Source organism: Ochotona curzoniae, unplaced genomic scaffold (assembly GCF_017591425.1).
Source record: "Ochotona curzoniae isolate NIBS_2020 unplaced genomic scaffold, NIBS_Ocur_1.0 contig_1014, whole genome shotgun sequence".
Taxonomy (NCBI): domain Eukaryota; kingdom Metazoa; phylum Chordata; class Mammalia; order Lagomorpha; family Ochotonidae; genus Ochotona; species Ochotona curzoniae.
The window spans coordinates 50,869,068-50,893,138 of record NW_024464920.1 but is presented as its reverse complement, the minus strand read 5'-3'; the positions used below and the strand labels follow the sequence as shown (position 1 = coordinate 50,893,138).

General features: G+C 60.8%; 1 protein-coding gene across 2 annotated transcripts in view; it reads right to left on the bottom strand.

Moving 5' to 3' along the window:
- FBLN1 (fibulin 1) overlaps positions 1-23,698 on the bottom strand; it is a 43,004-nt gene extending 19,306 nt beyond the window's left edge. For both annotated transcript variants that reach the window (XM_040991571.1, XM_040991578.1), the window contains exons 1-11: positions 23,620-23,698; positions 16,407-16,512; positions 12,691-12,826; positions 11,480-11,651; positions 8,325-8,381; positions 7,553-7,654; positions 7,196-7,333; positions 5,572-5,709; positions 2,287-2,430; positions 1,585-1,713; positions 812-937 (exon numbers count right to left, since the gene is read on the bottom strand). In XM_040991571.1, coding sequence (XP_040847505.1) covers positions 812-937; positions 1,585-1,713; positions 2,287-2,430; positions 5,572-5,709; positions 7,196-7,333; positions 7,553-7,654; positions 8,325-8,381; positions 11,480-11,651; positions 12,691-12,826; positions 16,407-16,512; positions 23,620-23,698 — 1,327 coding nt within the window. The remainder of the gene's footprint in view (positions 1-811; positions 938-1,584; positions 1,714-2,286; positions 2,431-5,571; positions 5,710-7,195; positions 7,334-7,552; positions 7,655-8,324; positions 8,382-11,479; positions 11,652-12,690; positions 12,827-16,406; positions 16,513-23,619) is intronic.
- Between the last annotated feature and the right edge of the window lie 373 nt (positions 23,699-24,071).

Here is a 24,071-nt window from a genome sequence, read left to right as displayed (position 1 = left end):
CAGCAGAATGGAGGAGGTGCGACAGAGGGGGCCACCCAGTGGCTCAGCAGCGCTCAGAGGGAGTCGGCCAAGCCCTGGCCTGGTGTGCCTTCCCACATTACGTATCTACTGCTGGTTCTTAGCAGGCAACCGCAGGCATCCACTAGCCTCTTGCCCTGTGCATCACCTGCTTGCCATCGCCCAGTACAGCGTCTCCCCATGTCCCAGACCTACCTCCTGACACATGGACTGAGATCTTGTCCCACAAGCCAGGCAGGTGCCTGGTAAGGTGGCAAAGCTAGCCAGGCCCTGGTTCTGTGTCCACAACGCTGCCCACTAACAAGTGTTTTAGTAATTTATTCCCATTTCATTTGACAGACATACAGAGAGATCTTCCATCTGTTGGTTCAGCCCCTCAAATGCTCACAGCAGCTGGGACTGAGCCAGGCTGACGCCAGGAGCCCAGAACTCCAGGAGCCCAGGCTCTGGGCCATGGTCTTCCTCCTCTGAGGCCGCAGCTCCACAGGAAGTTACAATCAGGGCTGAGAACGAACCAAGGGACTCCAATATGGGGCGCCTGTCTGCCCTGGAACAAACTGGCCACAGCAACCCTGTCACCAACCACGCTCCCTGTGACCTGTCTATCCATCACTCCCTCCATGGACTTTGGACAGACGGAGAGCAGAGTCCCCAGAGCCACGGATGATGGGGTCAGACAGCTTCAAGTCACAGGCTCCCAGCCGTCTTCCCAAGCCCCTCACTCCCAGGGTGAGCAGCTGTGCTCCTACAAAACCCCCCACCTGCTGAGACCGTGGCGGACAGGGCCCCTCACCTTCGCACGAGCGGCCATCCACAGAGAGCCGGAAGCCCGCAGAGCAGCTGCAGAGGTAGGAGCCCGGCGTGTTCTCACACTTGTGACCACACAGGCGCCCAGGGTAGCGCTGGCACTCATTGATATCTGCAGGGGGAACAGGCAGCTCAGGGACAGGTGACCCCTGGTGACGCCACATCCGCCCGCCTCCCTGCCTCCTGCAGCCTCAGCCTGAGTCATTGCCGGCATGCCTGTCCACCGTTCCAGCGTCTGGGGAGTGTTACGAGAAGGGTCCACCGAGATGTGGCAAACGGGCAGTGTGGGGTGGGGAAGCAGGTGCTGCCTGCCCAAGCATCCTCTGAACATCAGCATCCAAGCCCATTCCCAGCCAGCCTGGGTCACAACATGTCCTGACCCTTTGTCTCCACAGGCCACTGCGAATCCTGGGGAAATGGCTCCCACTTCTGGTGTTTGCAGACCTGGTCCAGGTCTCATGAACGTGGGAGGCCCTGGGACATGCACAACTGCTCCACCAGGGGCTGTGGGGCTTGGCAGCTAGGGCAGGGGTCTCTAATTTGGGTCTTCTCTCTGGGAGCCCACACCAGGGACTCAGACAAGCATCAGACCAGGTCACTCCGGTGGCTTGGAGCCACTCAGCTGGATCCCAGAGGACCACCACCACACACCCACACAGCCGGATCCCGGGGACCACCATCACATACCCACGCGGCCGGATCCCGGGGACCACCACCACACACCCACACAGCTGGATCCCGGGGACCACCACCACATACCCACACACGTCCTGCTGATGCCGTCAAAGTAGTAGCCGGGCTTGCACTCGCAGCGGAAGCTGCCGGGGGAGTTGATGCAGCGGTGCCCCTGGCCGCAGGGCTCCGAGGGTGGTGAGCACTCGTCCACATCTTGCCGAGGGAGAGAGGTTGAAGAGCATCAGGGTAGGGCTGGCAAAGCAGCCCCCCTCCTCCTGCTGCTCAGAGCACCTGCTAAGGGCTAGGTCCACCCAGGGACACCACCCAGCTGTAGCCCCACCCTCAGGGACACCTGCTGTGGCCAGGGCAGCTCCTTTTTCAGGCAGCTTAAGGTGATGCCGACAGCCATGGAGATGGGCTCATGGGATCATGGTGGGGTGGAGCATAGGAGGAAGCAGCTGATGGGGTGGGTTGCTGCTGCACTGGTCCAGCCAGGCAGGGAAGGCCTGTGGCCGGGTACTGGCAATGGGCTGGAGGGACACGAGGGGACAGCTTCACTGTGGGACCAGATCTCCTCCTCCGGAGGGCTGCATGTATGCATATGAAAGTGCGTGTGTTCATGTGTGCATACATGTATGTGATCATCCACATGTTTGCCGTGTGTGCACACACGCTTACACTCTGCATCTGCGTGTGCACACATCACAAATGTGTCTTCATGCATGTATGTGCCTGTACTAAGAGCAGAAGAGTCGCTCTCAGATTGTTCTCTGGCGGAATACCAACCGATACATCGCGTGCCCTCCTCGTTGAGGTGGTAGCCGCGGCCACAGTTGGGCACGTTCTTCTGGCACGTGTAGGAACCCTCGGTGTTGATGCACGTCTGCCCCACGGGGCACGGGGCGCTGATACTTAAGCACTCATTGATATCTACAGCGGGAAGACAGAGACAGCACTGTGAGGCTGTGGGGAAAACCTCCCGGCCCGCTCCTCCCGGGCCAGGCGGACACTGCGGCCCTCCCACAGGCCAGCGCAGCCTGGAGAGCGGCTGCCGCACCCAGCACACTCTGCCTGTACGTCACCTGCCTCTTCTTGCTCCGTCAACCCCCCCGCCTCCATCCCTCACACACCAAATCCACACGTGTTGCCCGCTCATGCGTGTCCTCCACCCAGGCCTGTCTCCCGGCCAGGGCGCTAAGGGTGTCCCCTCGGTGCAGCCCCTGGCTGGCTACTCAAGGACACGCCTCTGAAGCCACTCATCCCCCTCGCCCATCTGAGCACTACCTCCTTGGCGATGCCCTTCAGCCGTCACCCCAAAAAGGGTGAGGTCACCGCACAGTGGTCTCCTGTCTCGCCTGGACACTGTCCTGCGTGGGGTCCACAGGACACTGTGACCGAGGGATGAGCCTGCTGCTGCATCTCACATACACACCAGCCTCGAATCACAGAAGGGATGCCACTGGTAGCTGTTTCCTGAAAAGGCCCCAGGCCACCCACCTGCCCACTGCCCATGGCCCATCATTGTAAATAAAGCTTTATTAGCACAAGGCAGGCCCACTGTGCCATGTGCAGCCTGGGGCCCAGACAGTCCCAGGTGCTGGGGTCCTGTGCTGCCTCCACAGGGCACAGCCTCCGCTGGCCCTGGACCCCTGATCTTCTCCACACACAGCACACACGAGGGAGCCTTTCTCTGACCAATGCCACCTCCCTCCTGACCAGGGAGTGCGAGGGATGCAGGGAGGAAGAACCTGAGGAAGGGCCTCAATGTTCTGGGAGGTTCTGGAAAATTCCAGGGAAAAGGCATCTACTTTGCAAACCCCAGCCAGTAGGCAGGGCTGGCTGCCGCATAGCTGAAGGAGGGACAGGCAGGCTCTGGGTGCCTGGCGATGGTTCTAGAAAGTGAGAAGCTGGGATTGGGCTACACGCAGGGTCAGCGCTCCCCAGCATGGAGCGAGGGTGTGGTCAGCAGGCACGCAGGGAGACACCCAGGAGGCCTGCCAAGACTGAAGTCCCCTCCTGGACAGAGCTATTTGCCGACACAGTCATTTCTTGGCAGATGACATGAGAGTGCTGACCTAAGGTCTCTAAACATGCTGTCAAATGGGTAAAAAAAAACCAGCCGGGAACAGTCTGGTCTCGTTTTCATAAAATACCAAAGAGACTCAGGGAGCGGAGCACGGAGCACGGCAGGGTGCTTAGGGACTGCCCAGCCGGGGGGCAGATGGGGCCAGGCAGGCAGGGTGCTTAGGGACTGCCCAGCCGGGGGGCAGATGGGGCCAGGCAGGCAGGGTGCTTAGGGACTGCCCAGCCGGGGGGCAGATGGGGCCAGGCAGGCAGGGTGCTTAGGGACTGCCCAGCCGGGGGGCAGATGGGGCCAGGCAGGCAGGGTGCTTGGGGACTGCCCAGCCGCGGGGCAGATCGCACCGAGACTGAGTCCTGCCTGCTCGCAAGCCGGAAATAGCAGTGCCCTTCCCAGAGGGCACAGCCAAGTGGAGTGTCAAGACAAGCTTCTCCCGGTGCCCAAGATGCCACCCAGCTCTTCCATAGCACGCGTTTTCCAGGGACTACCTGAGGAGCCCTCACATAGAAATTCCGGAAGAAAAGGAGACACTCTTGCCACAAAGGTGCCCCCTTCTCGCCCTGCACCCACACAGCCGCAGGGCTGAGTCAGGAGCTCACAGTGGGGACCCACAGGGGCACCCCCAGAGCTGTGCTGCCAGGTCAGCCTAGCGGGGGACACAGCTGCCGAGCCGTGCCCCTCACACATGGGGACGGGGGGCCAAGGCACCCCGCGGAGGGGACGATTAGCCGAGACTTGCCAAGGGCTGTTCTCTGGGCTGATTTGGCCCTGATTCAGGTTTTCCAGCCCCACCAGCTGTCGCCTCTTCCCAGAGCCCTCCTTGCTGCCGCCTGCAAGTCTGAACAGGACCCTCCCTGCTCAGGGCCCCCCATGCCGCTCGCGGGAGGCTGGCACAGGGCCAGCTGGCAGCCCAGCGAGGCCCCCATGGCTCAGTCCCCCCACAGTGTGGGATGGAAGAGCTGGCTGCGAGGCCAGGGGGCCCGGATGGGGTTTAGAATTTAAATACAGTAGGGGAGAAGCAGGGAGCGGGGAAGAGCATTGGTACGAATTCATCTGAACTGAGCTGTGGGAACTTTGCAGACCCTTGCTCGTGCAGCCTGCAGAGGGGAGGGTGCTGCAGCCAGCCAGGTGGGGAGGGCTGTGATGGGCGGTGCTTAGGGCTCAGGGCAGGCAGGGACAAAGGCCCTAGGACCCCCGAAGAAGGACCCAGAAGACCCAGCAGCCAACGGCCAACAGCGACCGAGTTGGTGGCTCGCCTGCAGCCTCCATTCTGGCGCAGGCAGCTGACCACTAATACTATTCTCCCTTCGGCCAGGCCTCCCTCCTTGGCCACTGGCCCTTCTCTCAGGCCGACATGGTCCTTTTTAAAGAAAATCATGATTGTGGCATAAGGCCTGCTGCCCTCTGAGTGTATGGTCCCGGGTACCCAGGACATCCTCCCTGCTGGGCCTCCATCACCACCATGCACTGTCAGGACGCCTTATACAAACAGCCTCTGTCCCCAAATGCTGCGGACTCCCCAGTCCCACCTGCACTGGCACCTGCTGTTCTATGCTGCCTCTTCACCAATACAGTGGGCCAAGGAACTGCAGTGGGCACTTCCACAGCACCTGCTCACCCCTGGCTCCCAACCCACAGCCCGGGGTCACGACTGTGTGGAGCAGGAAGTGAGTCAATTTCCTAAAGCCGGTCAGCTGAAAGCCAGGTATCCCTGATTCCAGCAGCCAAGTTCTTTTTGTCTAAATCACGGCTCCCAGAGCTGAACCCAGATGTCATCCGTTTGCTCCCATTTGTCTGCCGAGTGTCTGGGGGAGCTTGCCCTTCACAGTGGATGGACAATGCACACATGACACTGACCACAGAGCCCACCGCGAGGTGGCTGACCAGCGGGATCGGCTGCGTTCACTCCCCGCAGCCCGCAGCTGAAGGGCGTGCATGTGTACACGGCCTGCCTGGCAGAGCCCGGGCACCTGGATGGCAGCGTGTCTTACCAATACAGCTGCCTAGAGCATCTTGTATAAAGCCACTCTTGCACTGTAGCTTGGGTCTGCAGCGGAAGGATCCCAGAGTATTCTGACAGATAAAATCGGGGAGGCAGTTATGAATACCACTCTCACACTCGTCAATATCTGGTATATCATAAAAAAAGGAGATGGTTAGCGAGGGTCCCGCCGGGCAGCCGATAGCACTTCAACATCACAACAGTCTCTTTCTCTTATTAAATGCCCATCACTTAGACTACAGTCCCCAAACGTCCCAACAGCGAGGTCACGCCTCAGCAGGGCCAGAAGCTGCCAAATGGCGCTCTCGTTGCTAAACGCTTCCTCTCCCCACCTGTCACTCTGACAAGGCCAACCTGCTGTGACAAAGTAAACAACCCAGGCATTTTCCTGGCACATATACCTACGACTATTTATTCAGGCCAAGAGCGTGCTTACTTGCGATCTGAAAACCATTATCTTAATGGCCATAAACAGTCTCTCTACAATCATGCCCAAGCCCGAAGCTCTTACCAACCCCAACACGAGCAACGGTCATGTGTCCGCAAGACCTTCTGGAAGTTCATGGCCATCAGCTGCTCAAGCATGTGTGTACACTCAGCTGGCCGGGTGCCCTGGGCAGCTCAGGGCTGGACTGCCCAACCTGGGTGCGGGGCAGAGGGTGCCACCCTGGTCCCAAAGCGCACAGGTGAGCGGAGGCGGTGCCTTGCTTCTGAGGCCCCCTCCAAGTCCACCGGTGGTCATGTCCCCCTCCAGGAAACCATGCCCGCAACCTGCCCAACAGCACCTCCAGCCAGGCTGGGCGACAGCAGCAGCCAGAGCAGGGCATTCTGAACTTCAAGGAAGCCTGGTGTCAGACGGAGCCGCTGCTGTGTAAGACTCTCTCTCCCTCTCTCTGCCTCTCTCTGCCTCTCTCTGCCTCTCTCTCCCTCTCTCTGCCTCTCTCTCCCTCTCTCTGCCTCTCTCTCCCTCTCTCTGCTCTCTCTCCCTCTCTCTCCCTGCCTCTCTCTCCCTCTCTCTGCCTCTCTCTGCCTCCCTCTGCCTCTCTCTTCCTCTCTCCTTCTCTCTCCCTCTCTCTGCCTTTCTCTCCTTCTCTCTCCCTCTCTCTGCCTTTCTCTCCTTCTCTCTCTCCCTCTCTCTGCCTCTCTCTCCCTCTCTCTGCCTCTCTCTCCCTCTCTCTGCCTCTCTCTCCTTCTCTCTGCTCTCTCTCCCTCTCTCTCCCTCTCTCTCCCTCTCTCTCTCTCTCCCTCTCTCTCCCTCTCTCTCCCTGCCTCTCTCTCCCTCTCTCTGCCTCTCTCTCCCTCTCTCTCCCTCTCTCTGCCTCCCTCCCTCTCTCTGCCTCTCTCTCCCTCTCTCTCCCTGCCTCTCTCTCCCTCTCTCTCCCTCTCTCTGCCTCCCTCCCTCTCTCTGCCTCCCTCCCTCTCTTTCTCACTCTTTACAGATGGCACATGCAGTAGCATGCGACATTCGAATCTGCCAGGGCAAAGGTGAACCTCCACTAACCCCAGAACTAGCAGGGTCGTGCACACCTGCCCACCTCACTGCCAGCCCTGTGACGTCTCATCGCCCTGCCCCCTGCCCACCCCGGCCCCGGGCACACTTGGCGAGGTCTCACCTTTGCAGTTGTTGTCCTCCGTGAGCTCATAGCCCGTGCCGCAGCTGCTGTCCCGCTGGCAGCGGAAGGAGCCCACCGTGTTGATGCAAGACTCGCCCAGGCGGCAGTTGTGGCTGCTGGTGATGCACTCATTGACATCTGCAAGAAACCAGAGTGACCGTGGGAGTGACACAAGGACAGCAGAAGGCGTGGACCAGGCCTTCATGGTGCCTGGGCGTGGGGTCCCCTACAGGCAGCTTCCCTCTGCGGCTCTCTGGTCTCCCCACCCTGAGGCGTAGGTCTCACGGCCAGCTCCAGGGGGCACCAGAGAGCCCAAGAGCCTGCTCAGAGCCCACTGACCGCGGCCAGCACCCCTACCTTCGCAGGAGACGCCGTCCGGCAGCAGCTGGTATCCCACAAAGCAGGAGCAGACCACCTCCTCCCCCGTGTCACGGCATTGCTGCTTGCAGGGCCCGCCGCCTGTGGGCAAGAGTGGACGTGAGTTAGGTGCTGGCCTTGGCTGGAAACCACTGGGCCTTGCAGTGCTGTGCAGACCGGGTCCTGGCAGAGGGCGCGCTCCTGGGAAGGGCTCCCAGCTTGCGGCCTCACACAGCTCTTGCCCCTACGAGAGAGTCCAGCTCTGGGCAGCAGCAGACCAGGAGGTTTTGGCAGGGGTGGGGGTCTGAGTCACTCCCCTCCTTCCCCTCCTGGGCCTCAGCGCTGTCACCTTGCCCCCTGATTACCCTTCCAGCTGCAGCCTGAGGCGCAGCCCTGCTGGCCCAGACTTGTCATGTGAAAGGAGCAAAGTCTCATTTCAGAGAAACCTGCCAGCCACCCACCCCCAACCGCAGCCCACTAGCTTAAGGTCCATGACCCACAGCTACAGCACCAGGCACACAGCCAAGCTCCACTCCGCCAGGAACTCCCCCAAAGCAAGCAGCCCCACTTTGGCTCAAGGCCTGTGAACCTGGTGAGCTTCAGGCCACACTGCCATGGGAGAACCTCCCCAGACAGCCCCTCGGCATGGCCCCTCCACACCCTCTCCCTCACCACGGCAGAAGCGGCTCCCGGCCAACAACCGGCCATGCCAGTGCTGACTGGCCTTTGGGCTCAGGAGCCCCCGAACAGCCAGCGGGGGACCCCGGCTCACCTCGGCAGCGGTCATTCAGGTAGGGGTCCTCTTGCTCCTCGTCCTCGGAGAGCTTAGCTAAGGGAGGAGGAAGGCAAGATGGACATCTGTGACCTGGCGGGGCACCGAGCTGGCCCTTCTAGAAACAGCCACTCACCCAGGTGGGTTCTTGGCATGCCCATGAGCCAACCAAGTGACTTCTACATTGAGTGCCATGAGCTGTCACTCTGTCCTACAGCCGCGCCCATGGCAAAGGCTGGTAAAGGCTGGCAGAGGCGACAGGTTGGACGGCGTCCACCAGCTGACCCTGACACGGCCACACTGGGCCTGAACAACTCACCCTTTATTCCTGGACTTCCTTTGTCATGGGCCAGGGCTGGTGTGTGGACACTCTGGGTGGCCCCCGGCAGGCCCACGGCAAGGTCAGTGGAAATTAAGAAGGCCCATCTGTGACGGTGATGTGGCTCCTTGGGGAGGAGGGAGCCTGGAAGGGGGCCCCTCAAGAGAGAGGCTCGGAGCCCAGGACACAACCAGCCCCCAACTGGGCACATAGTGGGGATTGGGAGGGTGAACTTGCTATGAAGATGTCACCTCTGACCCCAGAAGCTAGGGGAAGAAGCATACTGTGGTCCTGATCTCCAAGTCCAAAGCATCAAAAACCAAAGCAACAGGTGCATTTGGCGTAAGAGGCCCAAGTCTCAAGGGCTACAGTGCCACCGAATAGCTGGCGTTGACTGGCAGCTCTAACTCCTCCCTTTTGATCCCTTGCTGCTCAACTTTTTAGAATTTATTGATCAGACGGAGCCAGAGTTTCCATCCGGCTACGCACTCCCCCAGTGCCAGCAACAGCCGGGGTTGGGGGCTCATGGTCTCCTTTGTTCTTTAAACAGCGGACGATGATGTCCAAAGCCGCCCAGCAAGTGTGGGCAGGAAGACCTCTGCATTTCTCCAGGGAAAATTTCACAAGGCGCGGGAAATCAGAGCCTGAGCCTGCCCCCTGGCCCATGTCACTCAGCTCCAGGCTGACCCGGCTCGGACACTGTGGGGGAGGGGCAGAGAGGCAGGACAGGCAGGTGCATGGCTGGGGGTGCCCAGCAAGCCGCTCTCGGGCGCCCATGCCCTCCAGCTTAAGCAGGCAGCCATTAGCAGAAAGTAGGGCCTCTTCATAACCAGTGGCGCCCCCCAACCTCTCACCTATGAGACAGGCATTAGCCAGGACAAGGGGAGGCCAGTGTCCTCTCCCCACCCACTTGCCACGTGCCCTCGAGCACCAGGTCCTCACTGCAGAGACCAGCCATCTGTGCTGGCCAGGGTTGTTGGGGAGTGGGAGGGAAGGTGAAGACACGCAGCCACCCAGGACCCCATCTCCACCCCTCCCAGTCACTGACACATTGGGGCTGCGGTGACGTAGGAACGGACCCCCAGGACGAGGACTCAGTGACGCTGAACCCCAAGCCCGTGGCTCTCAGGTGAGGCCATGAACAGGAAACGGGTCCAACGCTGGACCCAGCTGTGTTGGGCTAAGGCAGCAGGAACAGTAGACGCTCATGCCGGCTGCTGCCGAATGTCAAGTGTCCCCTCGGCCGGGCCACGGACACTGCTGGGACACGGTGTCCCCTCGGCCGGGCCACGGACACTGCTGGGACACGGTGTCCCCTCACTGGGCCACGGACACTGCTGGGACACGGTGTCCCCTCAGCTGGGCCATGGACACTGCTGGGACACGGTGTCCCCTTGGCCGGGCCACGGACACTGCTGGGACACAGCGTCCCCTCACTGGGCCACGGACACTGCTGGGACACGGTGTCCCCTCAGCTGGGCCATGGACACTGCTGGGACACGGTGTCCCCTCAGCTGGGCCATGGACACTGCTGGGACACAGCGTCCCCTCACTGGGCCACGGACACTGCTGGGACACAACGTCCCCTCACTGGGCCACGGACACTGCTGGGACACAGCGTCCCCTCACTGGGCCACGGACACTGCTGGGACACAACGTCCCCTCACTGGGCCACGGACACTGCTGGGACACGGTGTGGACGTGGCTGGGAAGGCATTTCTTCTATTTGTTTTTTGTTTTGTTTTTAAAAATGTGTTTATTTGGCTCTTTTTGAAGTATCTTGTAGTGCTTTGGAAGAAGGCATTTTTTTAAACATGTATTTATTTGTTGGGCAGAGTGGCAGAGAGGGCCAGAGATCTTCCAGCTGTTGATTCACTCCCTGTGACGCCCCCCAAGCAGGGCCAGGCCGAGGCAAAAACAGGAGCCCGGAATTCCACCCGGGTCTCCCATGCAGATGGCAGAGGCCCAAGCACTAGGACCATCTGCTGCTGCTTTCCCACGTGCGTTAGTGAGGAGCTGGATCGTGAGTGGAGCAGCCGGGACTCAAACTGACCCTCAAGTATGGGACGCCAGCCTGCGGGCAGTGGTTTAACATGCTGCGCCACCACACTGGCCTCTGGGAAAGCTTTGTGTTTAATGAGATCGATCTGCAAGCCAAGCAGATGACCGTCCACCGCGTGGAAGACTCCGTCCCATCAGTCAAAGCCCTGACCGGAAGGCAGCGTGACCTCCCCCGGGCGGAGAGAAGCAGGGTGCCAGACTCAGGCCTTGGGGCTGCCGTGCAGCACTTGAACTTGCCGGCTGCTCAACATGGGGTCCTTCAGCATCCTTGGGGGACTCCCCATGAGTACCCACATGCCTGCCTTGTGGACCATCATCCGTGCAGCAGCCATTGCTAGAGTTTAGAGCTAAGGGGTCAGCAACTACAGCACACTGCCGAGGGTGGGTGCTTGGCCCGACAGCTAACAGCTAACACCCATGGGTGTCAGTCCCTGCTCTGCTCTCACTCCCAGCTCCCTGCAAATGCAGATCCTGGGAGACAGCGGGCACTGGCTCACACTTAGGTCCCAGCCACCCACTGAGGAGACCCGGGCAGCGTTCCTGGCAGCCCTGGCTGTTGCAGGCCTCTGGGTGCCAGTCAGAGACGGATGGCTGTCTTCCTGCCTTGCAAACCAACAGATGTTGAGACATCTAACCGCTCTGTGATTGCAGCCTCTTCTTTGCTCCTTTCGATCTGTGGTCGTGGCGCCCGCGGATGAGGGCTTGGGGGAGGGCTGTCCTCACCCGTGCGGGGAGCCCCAGCACAGGGCCTGGGAGCGAAGAGGAGGGAGCTTACCTGTTTGTTTCAGGTCCCCGACGTTGCCAGGCACCAGCTCCGCCGTCTCCTGGCCCTTCACGCAGCACGCCCGGAAGACCTGGCCGCACTGGTAGCCGACCATGAGGTTGTACTCGCAGCTCTGGCCCTGGGCTTGGGCCGCCCGCCCCAGCAGGCAGCAGTGACAGCATCTCTAGGGACACAGGGCCAGTGCCTGAGCATGTGCACACGGGGCAGTGGCCACCCACACCTGGCCTAGGTCCGCCCAACCTCAGCCATCAACGCCAAGACAGGCCCTCTCCCAGCCCTGACACAGAACTGGCCCCTCAGCACACCCCTCGTGGAGCTTTCCAGAAGCTGCCAGCTGTGGCTCCTGTGGGGTTCACGCCCTCCTCCCCGCCCCTCTGCCACGAGGCATGGGGAGCACTCATGGCTCACCTGCCTTTGGGGCCAGAGTGACCCTTCCCGAACACCAGTGCTTCCTTGGCCAAGGCTGCCGATCCCACTCCCCCGGACTGTCTCTGCTTTCCTACCTGTCAGACTCCCACCGTAAGCAGATGGATGCCAGGGTCCTGGCTCCCTGGCTCCCAGACACCCCTTGACCTGGACCCCTTCTCCTACACAGGCCAAGCAGGCCAGGGGCTGGGACCCCCAATTCTGGCAAATCTGCATACAGAGGGCGGCTCACGACTGCCCACCCAGAGCCCCACAGTTCGTGCAAACACTTGCTCCTGCGGGACTAGCTGTTCCAGGGTGTTCACTGACCAGCCAGTGGCCTGGTAGACACCACCAGCCTAGAAGCTTGGACTGGGCTCAGTGCCTCCCCTGCAGGTGGCCTGGACGGCCTGTTGCTGTGGGCCCTGACCGCCACCCCAGGGACACGCAGGCTGAGGGGCCTAGCTTGGCCGGCCCTGGCGGGGCTGCTCAGAGAGGAGACTTCATGGCCCTCGACCTTGGCACGAAGACCTCTCTGACACCCATTGCGACCACGCTGGCAGCCTCATGGTAGCCACCCTGAGCTCTCGGCCCTGCAGAGAAGCCTGGAGCCCTCCGGGCAGGTGGCGTGGCTCCCCATCCCACACCCCCCTACTTCTCCAGCACTGGGCGGGGAGAGTGGGGGACACGTGAATGTTCTCTGCTCCCCGTCATGAGCAGAGAGCCCGTGGCTGCTGCTGACCGGCATGGGGCGTGGGACAGCCCCCGTGTGGGTGGGAGAGGACCCGGGTCCTCACCTTCACGAACATGGCCTCAAGGCCGGCACTGTCCTCGCGGGGCGCCGCGCAGCTCTCCTGCTCGCTGGCCAGGTTGATGCCCGTGGTGCAGTACAGCTCCTCCAGCTGGCTGTGGCAGCATTGCTCGTGGACCATCCTGCGGGCAGGGCCGGGGGTTGGTTAGCACACAGGCCCTGGCAGTGGGGACGCACACCCCCACAGGCAGAGACAACACGACAGCTGTCCTCAGGGAGGCTCTTCGGGTATACTCAGTGGGAGAGTCGGTTGCAGACAGGTGATTGGTGTGAACTGGAGACCCACAGCTGTGGCTAGAGCGGGGCCTGGCCCGGAGGCTCTGACACCTGTTGCTCACGGGGGCTAGGTTCACAGGAAACGGCTCCAGGCAATTGTGTGCCACATGGCTTGCTCAGGCCCAGGAGGGCAGAGCAGCAGCGGTGCCAGCGCAGGCCGTGGCCCCGCCCAGGCTCCCAGGAAGTCATCCGCAGCAGCCAAGATCTGAGGCAGGGAGGAGGACTGTGACTGCCAGGACCTCTCTCCGACACAGCCACATGGCAGTGTGAGCTCGGGCCCGGTGTAGGGGGTCTGAATGTCACAGGTGGCTCCCTCCCAGACCCAAAATAACCCCAGCGTCAGCCAAGGCCAGCAGGGCCAGCTACCTGCCCTGCTCCAGCTCAGAGAGGGTGGGGTCCAGCTGGGCTGCCTGCCTCTGTCTGCTGCGGTGCTGGGGGTCTGCTGTGGCTCTCCGGAGCCAGGTTGGGACTTTAGGATGACTTTGCTCACGTGTGCAACAGCACACATCATGCTTTCCACAAATTTGCAAAGGACAGGAATTCCACTGGTTCACAACATTGTTTGATAATCCACTTAGCTGGGACATACTGGCTAGACATGTATATGATAACCAGATCACCCAGACACACCAGCTGGACACATGTGTAATAACTGCTCACCCCAGACACGCCAGCTGGACACATGTATAATAACACGTTCACCCCACACATGCCAGCCACCGGGAGCCAGCAAGGCTACGAGCAGCCCTATGCCCTGCTAGCAGCAACAGCAGCTGCCCGCACGCCCATGACTGACTCAACCAGGGCAAGCAGGGCTGGGTGAAGCATTTGCACGCTCCCTTCACAATCACCAGGAGGAGGTGAAAACAACCCAGCAGCCTGTCAGTGCAGCAAGGGGACTCCAGCATTCTGTATCCCAACAGAGCACCAGGCAGTCCCAGCTCAGCGACTTGTGCCCCGGCTCCCCGCGGTGTCCTTGGGAGAGAGCAGCCGACGGCTCCCAGTGATGGAGAGTGGGAGGGCGCTTGCCAGGGCTACTGGGGAGACGAAAGATGAGGCACACTGACTTCCAGTTCCACTAGATGGAAAGTTCTGGAGAGGGAGGGCGGTAACAGCTGCACAGAGTGGCAATGCAGAGATGAAGGGGGCAGGAGACCATTAGTCAAAACGTGGCTCAGGGGTGAAGGTACCCACAGCCCACACTGGAGGGCCTGGGTTCGAGTCCCAACTGCAGCACCTGACAGTGCAGACCCGGCAGGCAGGCTCAAGTTGCTGGGTTCTTGAGGGAGGGGGCCTGGACTGAGCAGCCCTGCCAGTAAGAGTAGCACTGGGGTTGTCAGGCAGCGGATGCTAGCTGTGTGTGTGTTGGTCTTTCTATTTCTCAAATCTCCTGCAAAAAACATGGTCAAAATAGTCAATTTTATGATGTGGGCTTTTTGCTGTAATTCTAGAAATTCTGCATGGGTTCCAGGGACAATCTGGGCTCTGGCCTCTTCAAGGAGACCAGCTGACTCCTCGGGTGCTAATGTCTGCCCCGGGATGCACGATGCCATGCCAGGGTCCCCAGGGCCGCGGGCAGAGCCGGCAGTCTGCTGCTGTCCAGCTGACTGGCACCGTCCCTGTGGGCTTGCTGTCGCACCTGTGGGGCTGGGCATGGCGACAGCGCCCCCCAGGGGTCGCACCACAGCCCACAGCAGCCATGGAATAGCAGTGCCTCCGCAGTCACCAAGTCCCACCAACATCGGGGACAGATTCCCCAGCAGCATTTACAGGTCCACAAGGGCCAGGCCTTACAAAAGAGGAGCATTGCTCTGCCCGCACGCTCTCTGCCTAGCCCAGCAGGAGACTGCATGATTGGTGGTTTTCAAATATAGACCAGGCTCCAGGAAGGCCAGTGTGCACTGTGAAGGCCCAGCCAGTGTCCATGAGCCCTTGGGGCAGGAGGGAGGGACTCCTGGAGCTGGGCACGCACGTCCTGGCTGGCCCCACTCAGGCTCTCCCTGGCCAGCAGCTCCCGGAGTTTTGGAATGTGCTCAATACAAGGCACGCACAGCAAGGCCCCTAGCCCTCCCCGTCCACAGCCAGAGTTCTTTCATGCCTGTCCACAGCAGCCCTCTTCTCACTACGGCTCCACCAGGACTTGACCAGACACCCAGCTCCCAGTAACACGCTGCCACCTTGACACTCCTGGCACCAAGCTTGACACCCAAAGGTGCAACTTGCTCTCACCAGACACTCCCCCAATCTCGACCACGTGGCCCTTAAAGTTCCCTGTTTGGGATGCCACTGACCTCCCGTGGAGATGGACACTGCCTATCGTGAATGGCAGGCGGCACCCTGCCCCCGCCCCCCCGGTGTCAGTACAAGCGCCAGCATGCTGGAGGGGGTGGCCACCACGTCCCTACAAGTCCTTTCCTTGTTAGCCTCCTGCCAGCTGACCCGCAGGGTCCAGGTGGGAGTGAAGGCAGAGGAATTCCACGGGAATGATTGCAGAGCCCCGGCAGCCTGGGGCACACCCTGACATCATCGCCAAACGGCTGTGTGCGTGGGGAGGCCCATCTCCTTGTCCACAGGATGGAGCTGCTAATCACAGCTAAATGAAAAGACGCAGGGTTGGCATGGTGGGGCACCACGCTAGGTACCCATCTGCAGCAGACATCCTATGCGGGCACTGGTTCGAGTCCTGGCTGCTCCACTTCTAACTCAGCTCCCTGCTAATGCGGCTGGGAAAGCAGCAGAGGATGACCCGAGCGCTCGAGACTTTGTACCCGCATGGGAGACCTGGAAGAAGCTCCTGGCTTCCATCTCGCACCTGCCTGGCTGCGGCAGCCATCTGGGAGTGAACCAGCAGACGGAAGAGTCTCTCTCTCTGTCTGTATAGATCATACAGACATATCACTCTGCCTTTCAAACAAATAAACCGTTGAGAAGACATGTGTGAGACTCACAGCGCATAAAACTGTTTCAAGATGGTGGTTCTGAGCTTTGTGCCAAAACGCTGAGGTGACAGGAGGGGCAGGGGAAGAGCAGCACGCCAGCCAGCAGTCCAGCCCGACGCTGGCTGCCACGTACGGGGCTCGCCCGTTGTGAGACATCTCAGTTCAGGCCTGGCTCACCCCCACCCTGGCGGGGGTCACAGGTGGGCCCCATTTCTGTCCCCACAGTGCCAGTGGATCCCCTCTCAACCTCCCCGCCCCATTCTTTGGGAGGAAACCGCTTGCCCATGGCTGCTTCAAACCCGTGTCCTTGTACCCCATTCACCACTGAGAGCACAGGAGGGGTGCCTGAGCGCTGGGCGAGGGCCAAGGGCAAACACAGGAGAGCGTGAAGAGAGCCAGGAAGGCAGGGGCGGACCGCCGTCCTGACAAACACACCATCCCTCCCTCCCCTCGCCCTGCTCCAGGCAGTGGCCGCCAGCAGACACACCTGCACTCCTTGGAATCGGCAGAGTAGGACAGGGAGCAGTCCCGGTGCTGGGTGGCCATGCGCTGTCCGTCGGCGCAGCAGGCCTCCATGGAGACGTCCGTGGCCCCTACACAGGAGAGAGAGGGCAGCTGGTGATTCGTCACCTGCCCACGCTGGGGGCCCATGCCCAAGCTACCCCCCAGGCACCCACAGCCTGAGTCCCAGCCACAGCCACAGCCACAGGTCCAGCCTGGAAGGGACAAGCAGCAAACTAGTACCAAAAGCCAGACTCTCCAGCTTGCACCTGCTGAACCCAACCCTGATGGCAGTGCCCAGCTCAGCATGAACAGCCTGTGGGCACACAGCCGCATCTCTGCTTCTGTCAGGTCCCTGCCCTTACGGCCTGCCAGGCAAAACCGACAGGTGGCCAAGTACTGTGGGGCCCAGCTTCTGGGGGAGGTGGGAGGAGGGGACCCAAGGCTCCACCGGAACACAGCATGATCATGGGGGTCTCAAATGCAGGAATCCATGTTTCTTGAGCAGCTTCTGGGACCCACAGAAGCATTTTATCTCTGAGTATGGAATGGCCAGCCTGTGGACCATATGTGCCTGTGAAATCACTTGATCTAGCCCCACCCAGATAACTGCAGGCATACTCAATACACTTCTACAGACTTTTAACTTGACAAGTCTGCACAGCCCCCCAAATGACGTGCCCAACATTCAGTGTAACCAATATCCAATGTGATCAATATTCAACCAGCCTCTGCCAAGGAAGTCTCCCTGCCCTGGACGCAGCAACTAAGGCCTCTGCTGCTCTCTGCCCTCCCTGCCCACAAGACGGCTCAGGGCTCGTGGGCCCCAAAGCAAGGGCGGTGTGGCCCCTAGGCCTCTCACAGGAAGTTCCCTGAGCCTTGCGGTGAATCCAGGTAGGGGGTGCTATTTCCTGCTCCCCAACTGAGCCCTCAGGGTGACCCCCAGACAGAAGCTAGCCCCGGGGTGAAGCCCAGTCGGCTTAAACCCCAGGCTGAGACCAGCCACACTGACCATAGTGTTGATCCATCGAAGGCATACTACTTCTGGGTGCCAAGAACCCCACGTGGAGGGGGGGAAGAAAACAGAAGCCCCCAGGGCAGGGTGCAGTCAGGGCATGGCAGAACTGAAGCCACGAAGAGGGGCCACCCCCCAGGACATCTCCAGGGCTTCCTCCCTGCTTCCTAACATCCCGCCTACTGGCCTCACTCCCTTAACCACAGGTGCACTGGTGCCCACAGCTGCAACCTAAGCCTCTCTCAGACTCAGGCAGGTGCACGTGAGGTGGGGGTCGGTGCCCCTGTCGTGGGCATGTTGTACCTCGTTCTCTGCAGGACGCGGATGCCCGGGAAGGACAGTCCCGGAGCTGGAACTTCCTAAAGCGGGGCTGTCTGGCGGCTGCTTCGGGGGGTTCAGTGCACAGCCTGGTGCCTGGGGTTCCCCATCAGTGCAGGGCAAGTGTCCACAGAGCCCCAGTCAGGGGTCCCTGCTCCCACGTGGTGCCCACTCCCAGCTCTGCCTGGCACTCGCCGACACCTCAGCTCCTCCCCTTCCTCCAGGGCCAGGGACAGCCTCCCCATCTTCTTGGTGACCCCACAGCACCAACCCGTGCTCAGCACAAGCATCACGGCTCGCTGAGCGACAACAAGGAACCGGAAGGACCACCCCGAAGGTTGCTTGGACAGGACAGGACACCTGGCCTGGCAAACAGCAAGGCGGGAGGCCAGTGCCAGGCTGGAGAGAACCATGGCAAAGGCCAGGGTTGGCCATCATTCCAGTCAGAGCTGGGACATGTCCTTGGGATGGGTCTGACACTGTGGAACTAAGTCAGGTCCAATAGAACGAGTCAGTCATTGGGAGAGAAAAGAACGGTGGAATGAGGTGAGGCAGGAATAGAAGCCGGTGTGCACTGAGGGACAGTTTCCGTGGGGGCCAGGAGGTACTCTGCATGTGGAAGTGGTAAGGAGTGCACTGAAGCGAACATCTCCAACGTCACTGAATGGGGCGTTGAGGGTGGCTAATGCAAGCAGAGACATGCTCACCCCACGTCACTGAAGCTGGGCTCCACTCCCGGTGCAGGCTCCGGTTAATGCCGGGGTCAGCAGGAGACAGCTCATGTAACTGGACTCCTGCCACTCGGGACCCAGGTTGAGCTTCTGGCCCCTGGCACTGGCCCCAGCCCAACCTCAGCTTCTGTGGGCATTTGAAGAATGAACCAGCAGCACCTGCTCTCATTCTCTTTCTACTTCTCAAATAAATGGATGCTTATGGCTGGCACAGTAGCTCAGCAAGCTAATCCCGCACATGCGGTATCAGCATCCCACTTAGGCACCACTTCAATCCAGTGCCAGCTAATCCACTGCCCTTTCACCTCTCTGCTTACGGCCTGGGAAAGCAGCAGAGGATGGCCCAAGTCCTTGGGACGCTGCACCTGTGTGGGAGACCCAGAGGAAGCTCCTGGCTATGGATCTGCTGAGTTTCAGCTGTTGCACCCATCTGGGGGAGCAAACCAGCAGATGGAAGATCTTACTTTCTGTCTGTCTTCTCTCTACAAATCTGCCTTTCAAATAAACAAATAAATCTTGTTTTTAAAAAAAATCCACCATATCTCATCAAGAAAAGAGTGGGATGTTTTGCTCACACACTCCCTTAACTTTTCCAACCACCACTGCTTTCCACACTAACGTGAATGCCCTAAGCAAGTGGCAATTGCCTAACTACATCTAGAATGTTCTTGAATAGCAGTGGGACAGTGCATGCAATGGCAAGACTTCAAACGGGAGGAGTTCAAACACTTGGTAACAAATTGTACCTTGGTCCATCAAAATTAAGAGGACTTTAAAAGTTTTTACAAACAAAAACAAGAACACACCCCTGGGAGTGCGGGGAGGCGGCCAGCAGAGGGGCTGGCAGTCACCCAAAGGCCACCGCACCTGCACCCCGCTGCAGGGCTGCTCGCTGCTCGACACGGGGTCTGGGACACAGTGCTCAGAGCTCTCCTGCCGAGTCACTAAAGCGGGGGCCTTTGAGGCCGCAGAGGCGTCCCCGCCTCCAAGCCCTCATCCTTGCCTGACTCCTTTGTGCCTCCCAGGACAGGAGAACCGGATGTGAGAGACCGCCCACCACCACGCCATGTCCCAGGGAACTGCGTGCTGGCAAGTGGCTGCCAGCATCCAGAGGTCACTTCACAAAACACAGAGAGGCCTGTGTCAGGGGGAGGCCGCCGGCACCCCTCATTCGGGCCCTGAGGTCCGGCTCCAGAGCCACCTGTGGGTCTTCATATCCCAACCTCAGTGTCTCATCCATCAGTGAGGGGAAGCGTGGGGGCTCCTGGCCACAGAGCCAGCCCAGTTCCACACTGCAGAGGCGCCCAGGCAGACCACAGGGCATGAAGACGGGCTACGCACGCACGCGCTGGTGAGGACAGCACGCAGTGGCTGGCCAGATTCTTGAATATCCTTAACTGACCGGAGTGGGCAAAGGGCGGGCGTCAGGGCGCAGGGACGCCCATATCAGGGTGCTGGGTTGAGTCCAAGCTGCTTCCCTTCACAGACACTCTCTTTGGTCCCAGAACTCCCCACAAAGAATTAGCTGTGCAGTTAGCACACCTGCTCTGCCTCCTGTGCTTTGCCCAGGCCTGCCCTGAGCTGTCACGGAATCACTGTGAGCCACTGAGCAGCCGGGAACATGGCTCCTGGCAAGGGGGTGAAGAGAACTTGTACAAGTGGCACGATGTCCCCAAACCAGAGGCACTTTCAGATCCAACTCTGGCTCACACCCCCCGACACACACACACACACACACACACACACACACACACACACACACCTTACTCGCTGCTGCCCAACCGGGAAACCCTGGCTTCCCCCAGTTGGACTTTAAGTCAAGGGACCCACCCAGCTCAGCTCCGCTGTTGCAACCGTTTGGGCAGTAGACTAGCAGGTGGAGGACCTCCCTAGCTCTCCTTCTCTTTCAGTAAATCTGTCTCTCAAATAAAAATAAGAATGCCCCGAACAGAAGCGGTGACCTGTTTAGGAGTCTGTAGTTACAGGTAAGCCAGCAGGTTTGAATTTTGGTGCAGGGTCTACGGCCATTCCACCCTGAACGCGCCCGATCTCGTCTGAATGTTGGTGCAGGCACTTGGCAGCCGGGCACATGTAAGGACAGGGCCCCCCTCAAGGTTGGAGCGAGGGCGCAGGGAGGCAGACGGGTGCCCTGCACAGGGCTTCCACTTCCGTCCTCTGATGCCCAGGAGCAGCCCCAAGGGCGTCCCAGGAGAAGCTGCAGGTCAGACCTGAGACTGGCCATAAGGCTCCCATCCGGCAGGGACGCGGACTCAAGAGGAAAAACAGGTTCAGGAGAAGTCCGAGGGGTGGGTGGGGGATTCACATGAAACATTCCAGTCGGGAGAACTGCCCAGAGCAGCGGCGCCCTTACGTCATAGCACACATTACAGGAATCTCGTCTCTGCAGAGCTGGCCCCAGCGCAGCCTCCCCACCCCCATGATGCGGGACCCCCAGCAGGCCAGGCACCTGGAGCAGCGGGAAACCCACCCTCTTCTGGCCCAGTCTGAGTCGGAACAAAGAATGAAGGGGTGGGGGACGGGGAGGAGGGGCAGCCCTGCTCTGGCCCTGCTCTGGCCGCGCCTGGCTGGCTGACCTGGGACGGACGGCCCAGCCAGCCCCCCAGCTCCCAACAGCCTGGAAGTCTCTAACCCCACGTAGTTGACCTAACAGGCGCCTGTCTGCCTTTTTTTTTTTTTTTCCTGTGACCCCACATCTACAGTTACTACCGAGAACCTGGAACTGTGCAGCGGTGCCTGCAAAAGCCCGTATTAATCAAATTGTTGTGACTTGACATTTTGCAAAACCAAAGTCTTTTATTGTATAAAATACACTGGCAAAAGCCCTAGGCATCTCGTGGGAGCTGACTTCATAGAACTTGTAACGCTGCCCACACTACTGCACCACCAGTTGGGGACATCCCAGGCAGGCAGGGGAGCTGGGGTCTCCCCTGGCTGGGGGAGGGGTTACCTCTCCTGGAGTCTGCTGCCCTCTGGGTCGCTGCCCGCACCACCGGGCCCTGTGCCAGCAACACCCTCCCACCGTCCCCCCAGCCCACGCCCCTCCTCCCCCAGCTCTGGTCTTTCCTAGCCCTGCAAGGAGGGCGTCTATATTCCCTAACCCGTGCAGGGTCCCCCAGACCCAGGGTACAGTGGATGAATGACTGAATGTTGCCCAAAGACGCAACTGGCCAAGGCCTGTGCCAACCCAGGGTTGGCGCTCAGAGGCTGCCGGTTCCAGGGCCTCCATCCCAGCTCCTGGCTAGGGAAATGGGGCATGAGAAAATTTTCAGGTGACTCTGGGAAAACAGCGGTGGGTGTCCTGGGCCTGGGAAAGGGTTAGCATATGGCCCCAAGGGTTTCCACCACACCCACCCCCAACACCCGTCCAGCAGGGTCACTTTGTTGGGGGAGGGACAAGAGGGGGATGTGAGCCCTGGACCCGGTGAGGGGAGGCCCCACAGCTGTCCCCCACCCCGTAAGTCTGGTCTTCATGCTTTCAGAGCCCTGGGCCCCACCTCCCAACTGGGAAGCTTCCAGAAGGGCAGCAGCCCAGGCCACATGTTTTTACGCCAAGTCCTCTCGGCTTTGTTCTTTCTCCCAGCGCGACTCCCTTTTAATCAGTCCAAACCAGCAAGTTTTGGAGAAAACACATTTGGCCATCCCGAACCTCCCCCTTCTCCCACCCCAACCTTCGGTAAAAGCTCCAGCAGGGATGCAGTGGCCCTCGGCAAAGGGCCACCAGTGCCCTTGGACCCCAGCAACCCAGGCTGCGAGCCATTTCCATCTGACTGCGAAAGCAGGGGGTAGGTCACCCATGACCGTGTGTGGGGCTGCAGGGACTGTGGTGCAGCCGTACAGAAAGTACCCAGGGTTACCCAGACCTCGCCACGCTCTGACAAAATGGAGAGGGGGTGTATGCCCTTCGGGGCGTGGCTTCGCCCAGGGTGCTCCTGGAAGCCAAAATTACTTAGGACATTAGGCACAAAAGGATGTGGGGGAGACGGCCTGGGGAGGATCCCTGGGGGGCAGAGGTGAACCCAGCCTTCTCACCCTAGACGCCCCCTTGCCGGCTGTGAGCCCCCGCTCTGGGTCTCTCTCCTACCCCAGTTCCCCACTGGCCACCTGCCTCCCCAGCTCTTGCCCAGGAAGCCCTGTGTCCGCCTCCCCCTCACTCCAGAAGTGACCCAGCACAGGGCCAGAAGTCCACGGAGGTCCAGCCCCGACCCGCTCCTCCAGCCTCCACTGGAATCCTGCCCCACCCCACCCCCACCGGGACAAGTGACCTTTTGACCAAGGAGATGGTGACCACCAGTAGGGTGTCCAAAACAAAATAAACCAGGGGAAAAGACACCGAAGTCCCAGGGGGGTCTGGAAACAAAAGACTCCAGCAGGGCTAGGCCGGCTAATGGCCCAGAAGAGCCAGGGGGTCAGCCAAGAGGGCCGGGGTCAGGGCTCTGCTGCCCTCAGAGCTTGATCCAAGAGACTGGCAGCCACCCCTCCTCCCAGGAGAGCCAGAAGCTCTCGGCCTGGGTGGCCCGTGCTGCCCGCCTCCGCTCTGGCTGGCCAGGACCTGCCAGGGGAGACGCGAGACGCCATCCCCAGTCTCTCCGGGTGGGGAGGTTTGGAAGAAACGGCCTAGCTCAGCTGGAGCCTGGCAGAATCGCTGGCTGGGGCCCTGTCCAATCCAGGAAGGCAGCCAAGTATGCAGCCCCCTCCCCTCCATCTGCACCCCTACTTTCTGATCTGTCCCAGCTGCGCCCGACTCTCCCATCTCCTTTCCCCAGCAGCAAGCTGGCAAAACCGCTCCCACCTGGCCAGGGGTGGGGGCAGCAAAAGGTATACGCAGCACACTCCTGGGCCAAAGCCTGGGGGCTCGGTGACCCGCAGCTAGCGCTCCTCATGCCAGCCCGAGACCATCCGACTCCCAGGGCTGGGTGGGTGCGCACGAGAGGGTCTCATGGGTAAGGATAGCCAGAGAGGGCAGCGTTGGGGCTGCCAGGAGTCAGGGGAGGGAAGGAGACGTCGCCCCGGCTGGGGGCCGCACCGCAACGACCCCGGGGGCGCAGGCGGGGCGGCGCACGGGCTTCGGCTCCACGACCCCCAAGCGCGGCGGAGCCGGGGCGGGGACGCCCTACCTCGGGCCGCCAGCAGCGAAAGGCCGCCGAGCAGCAGCAGCGGCAGCGGGACCCGGCGCGACGGCGAGGCGCGCTCCATGGGGCTGGCGGGGACAAAGGCGCGGGCGGCTCCTGGCTCGGCGGGCGCGGCGGGCAGCGCGCTCCACGCTCGGCCCCAGGATCCGCGGCCGTCGCCGGGCCCGGGCGCGCCTTTCAATTATCCCGCCCGGAGGAGGGCGCGGCGGAGGCGGGGCCGCCGGGACCCTCCCTCCCCTGCTCCGGGCCTCGCCGGGGGTGGGGAGTGGGGACCTGGGCTTCCCTGGAGAGGCAGAGACGGGGGGCGGGGAGGCGCCCTAGGGCCGGATCCGCCTGCTTCTACCCCCATCTGCCCCTCTCCCAGCGCGCGTGAAACCCGATCCCCCTAAGCTCCGGCGAGCCCGACTCTGGAGCCGGATCAGAGGTTAGCTCCGCCC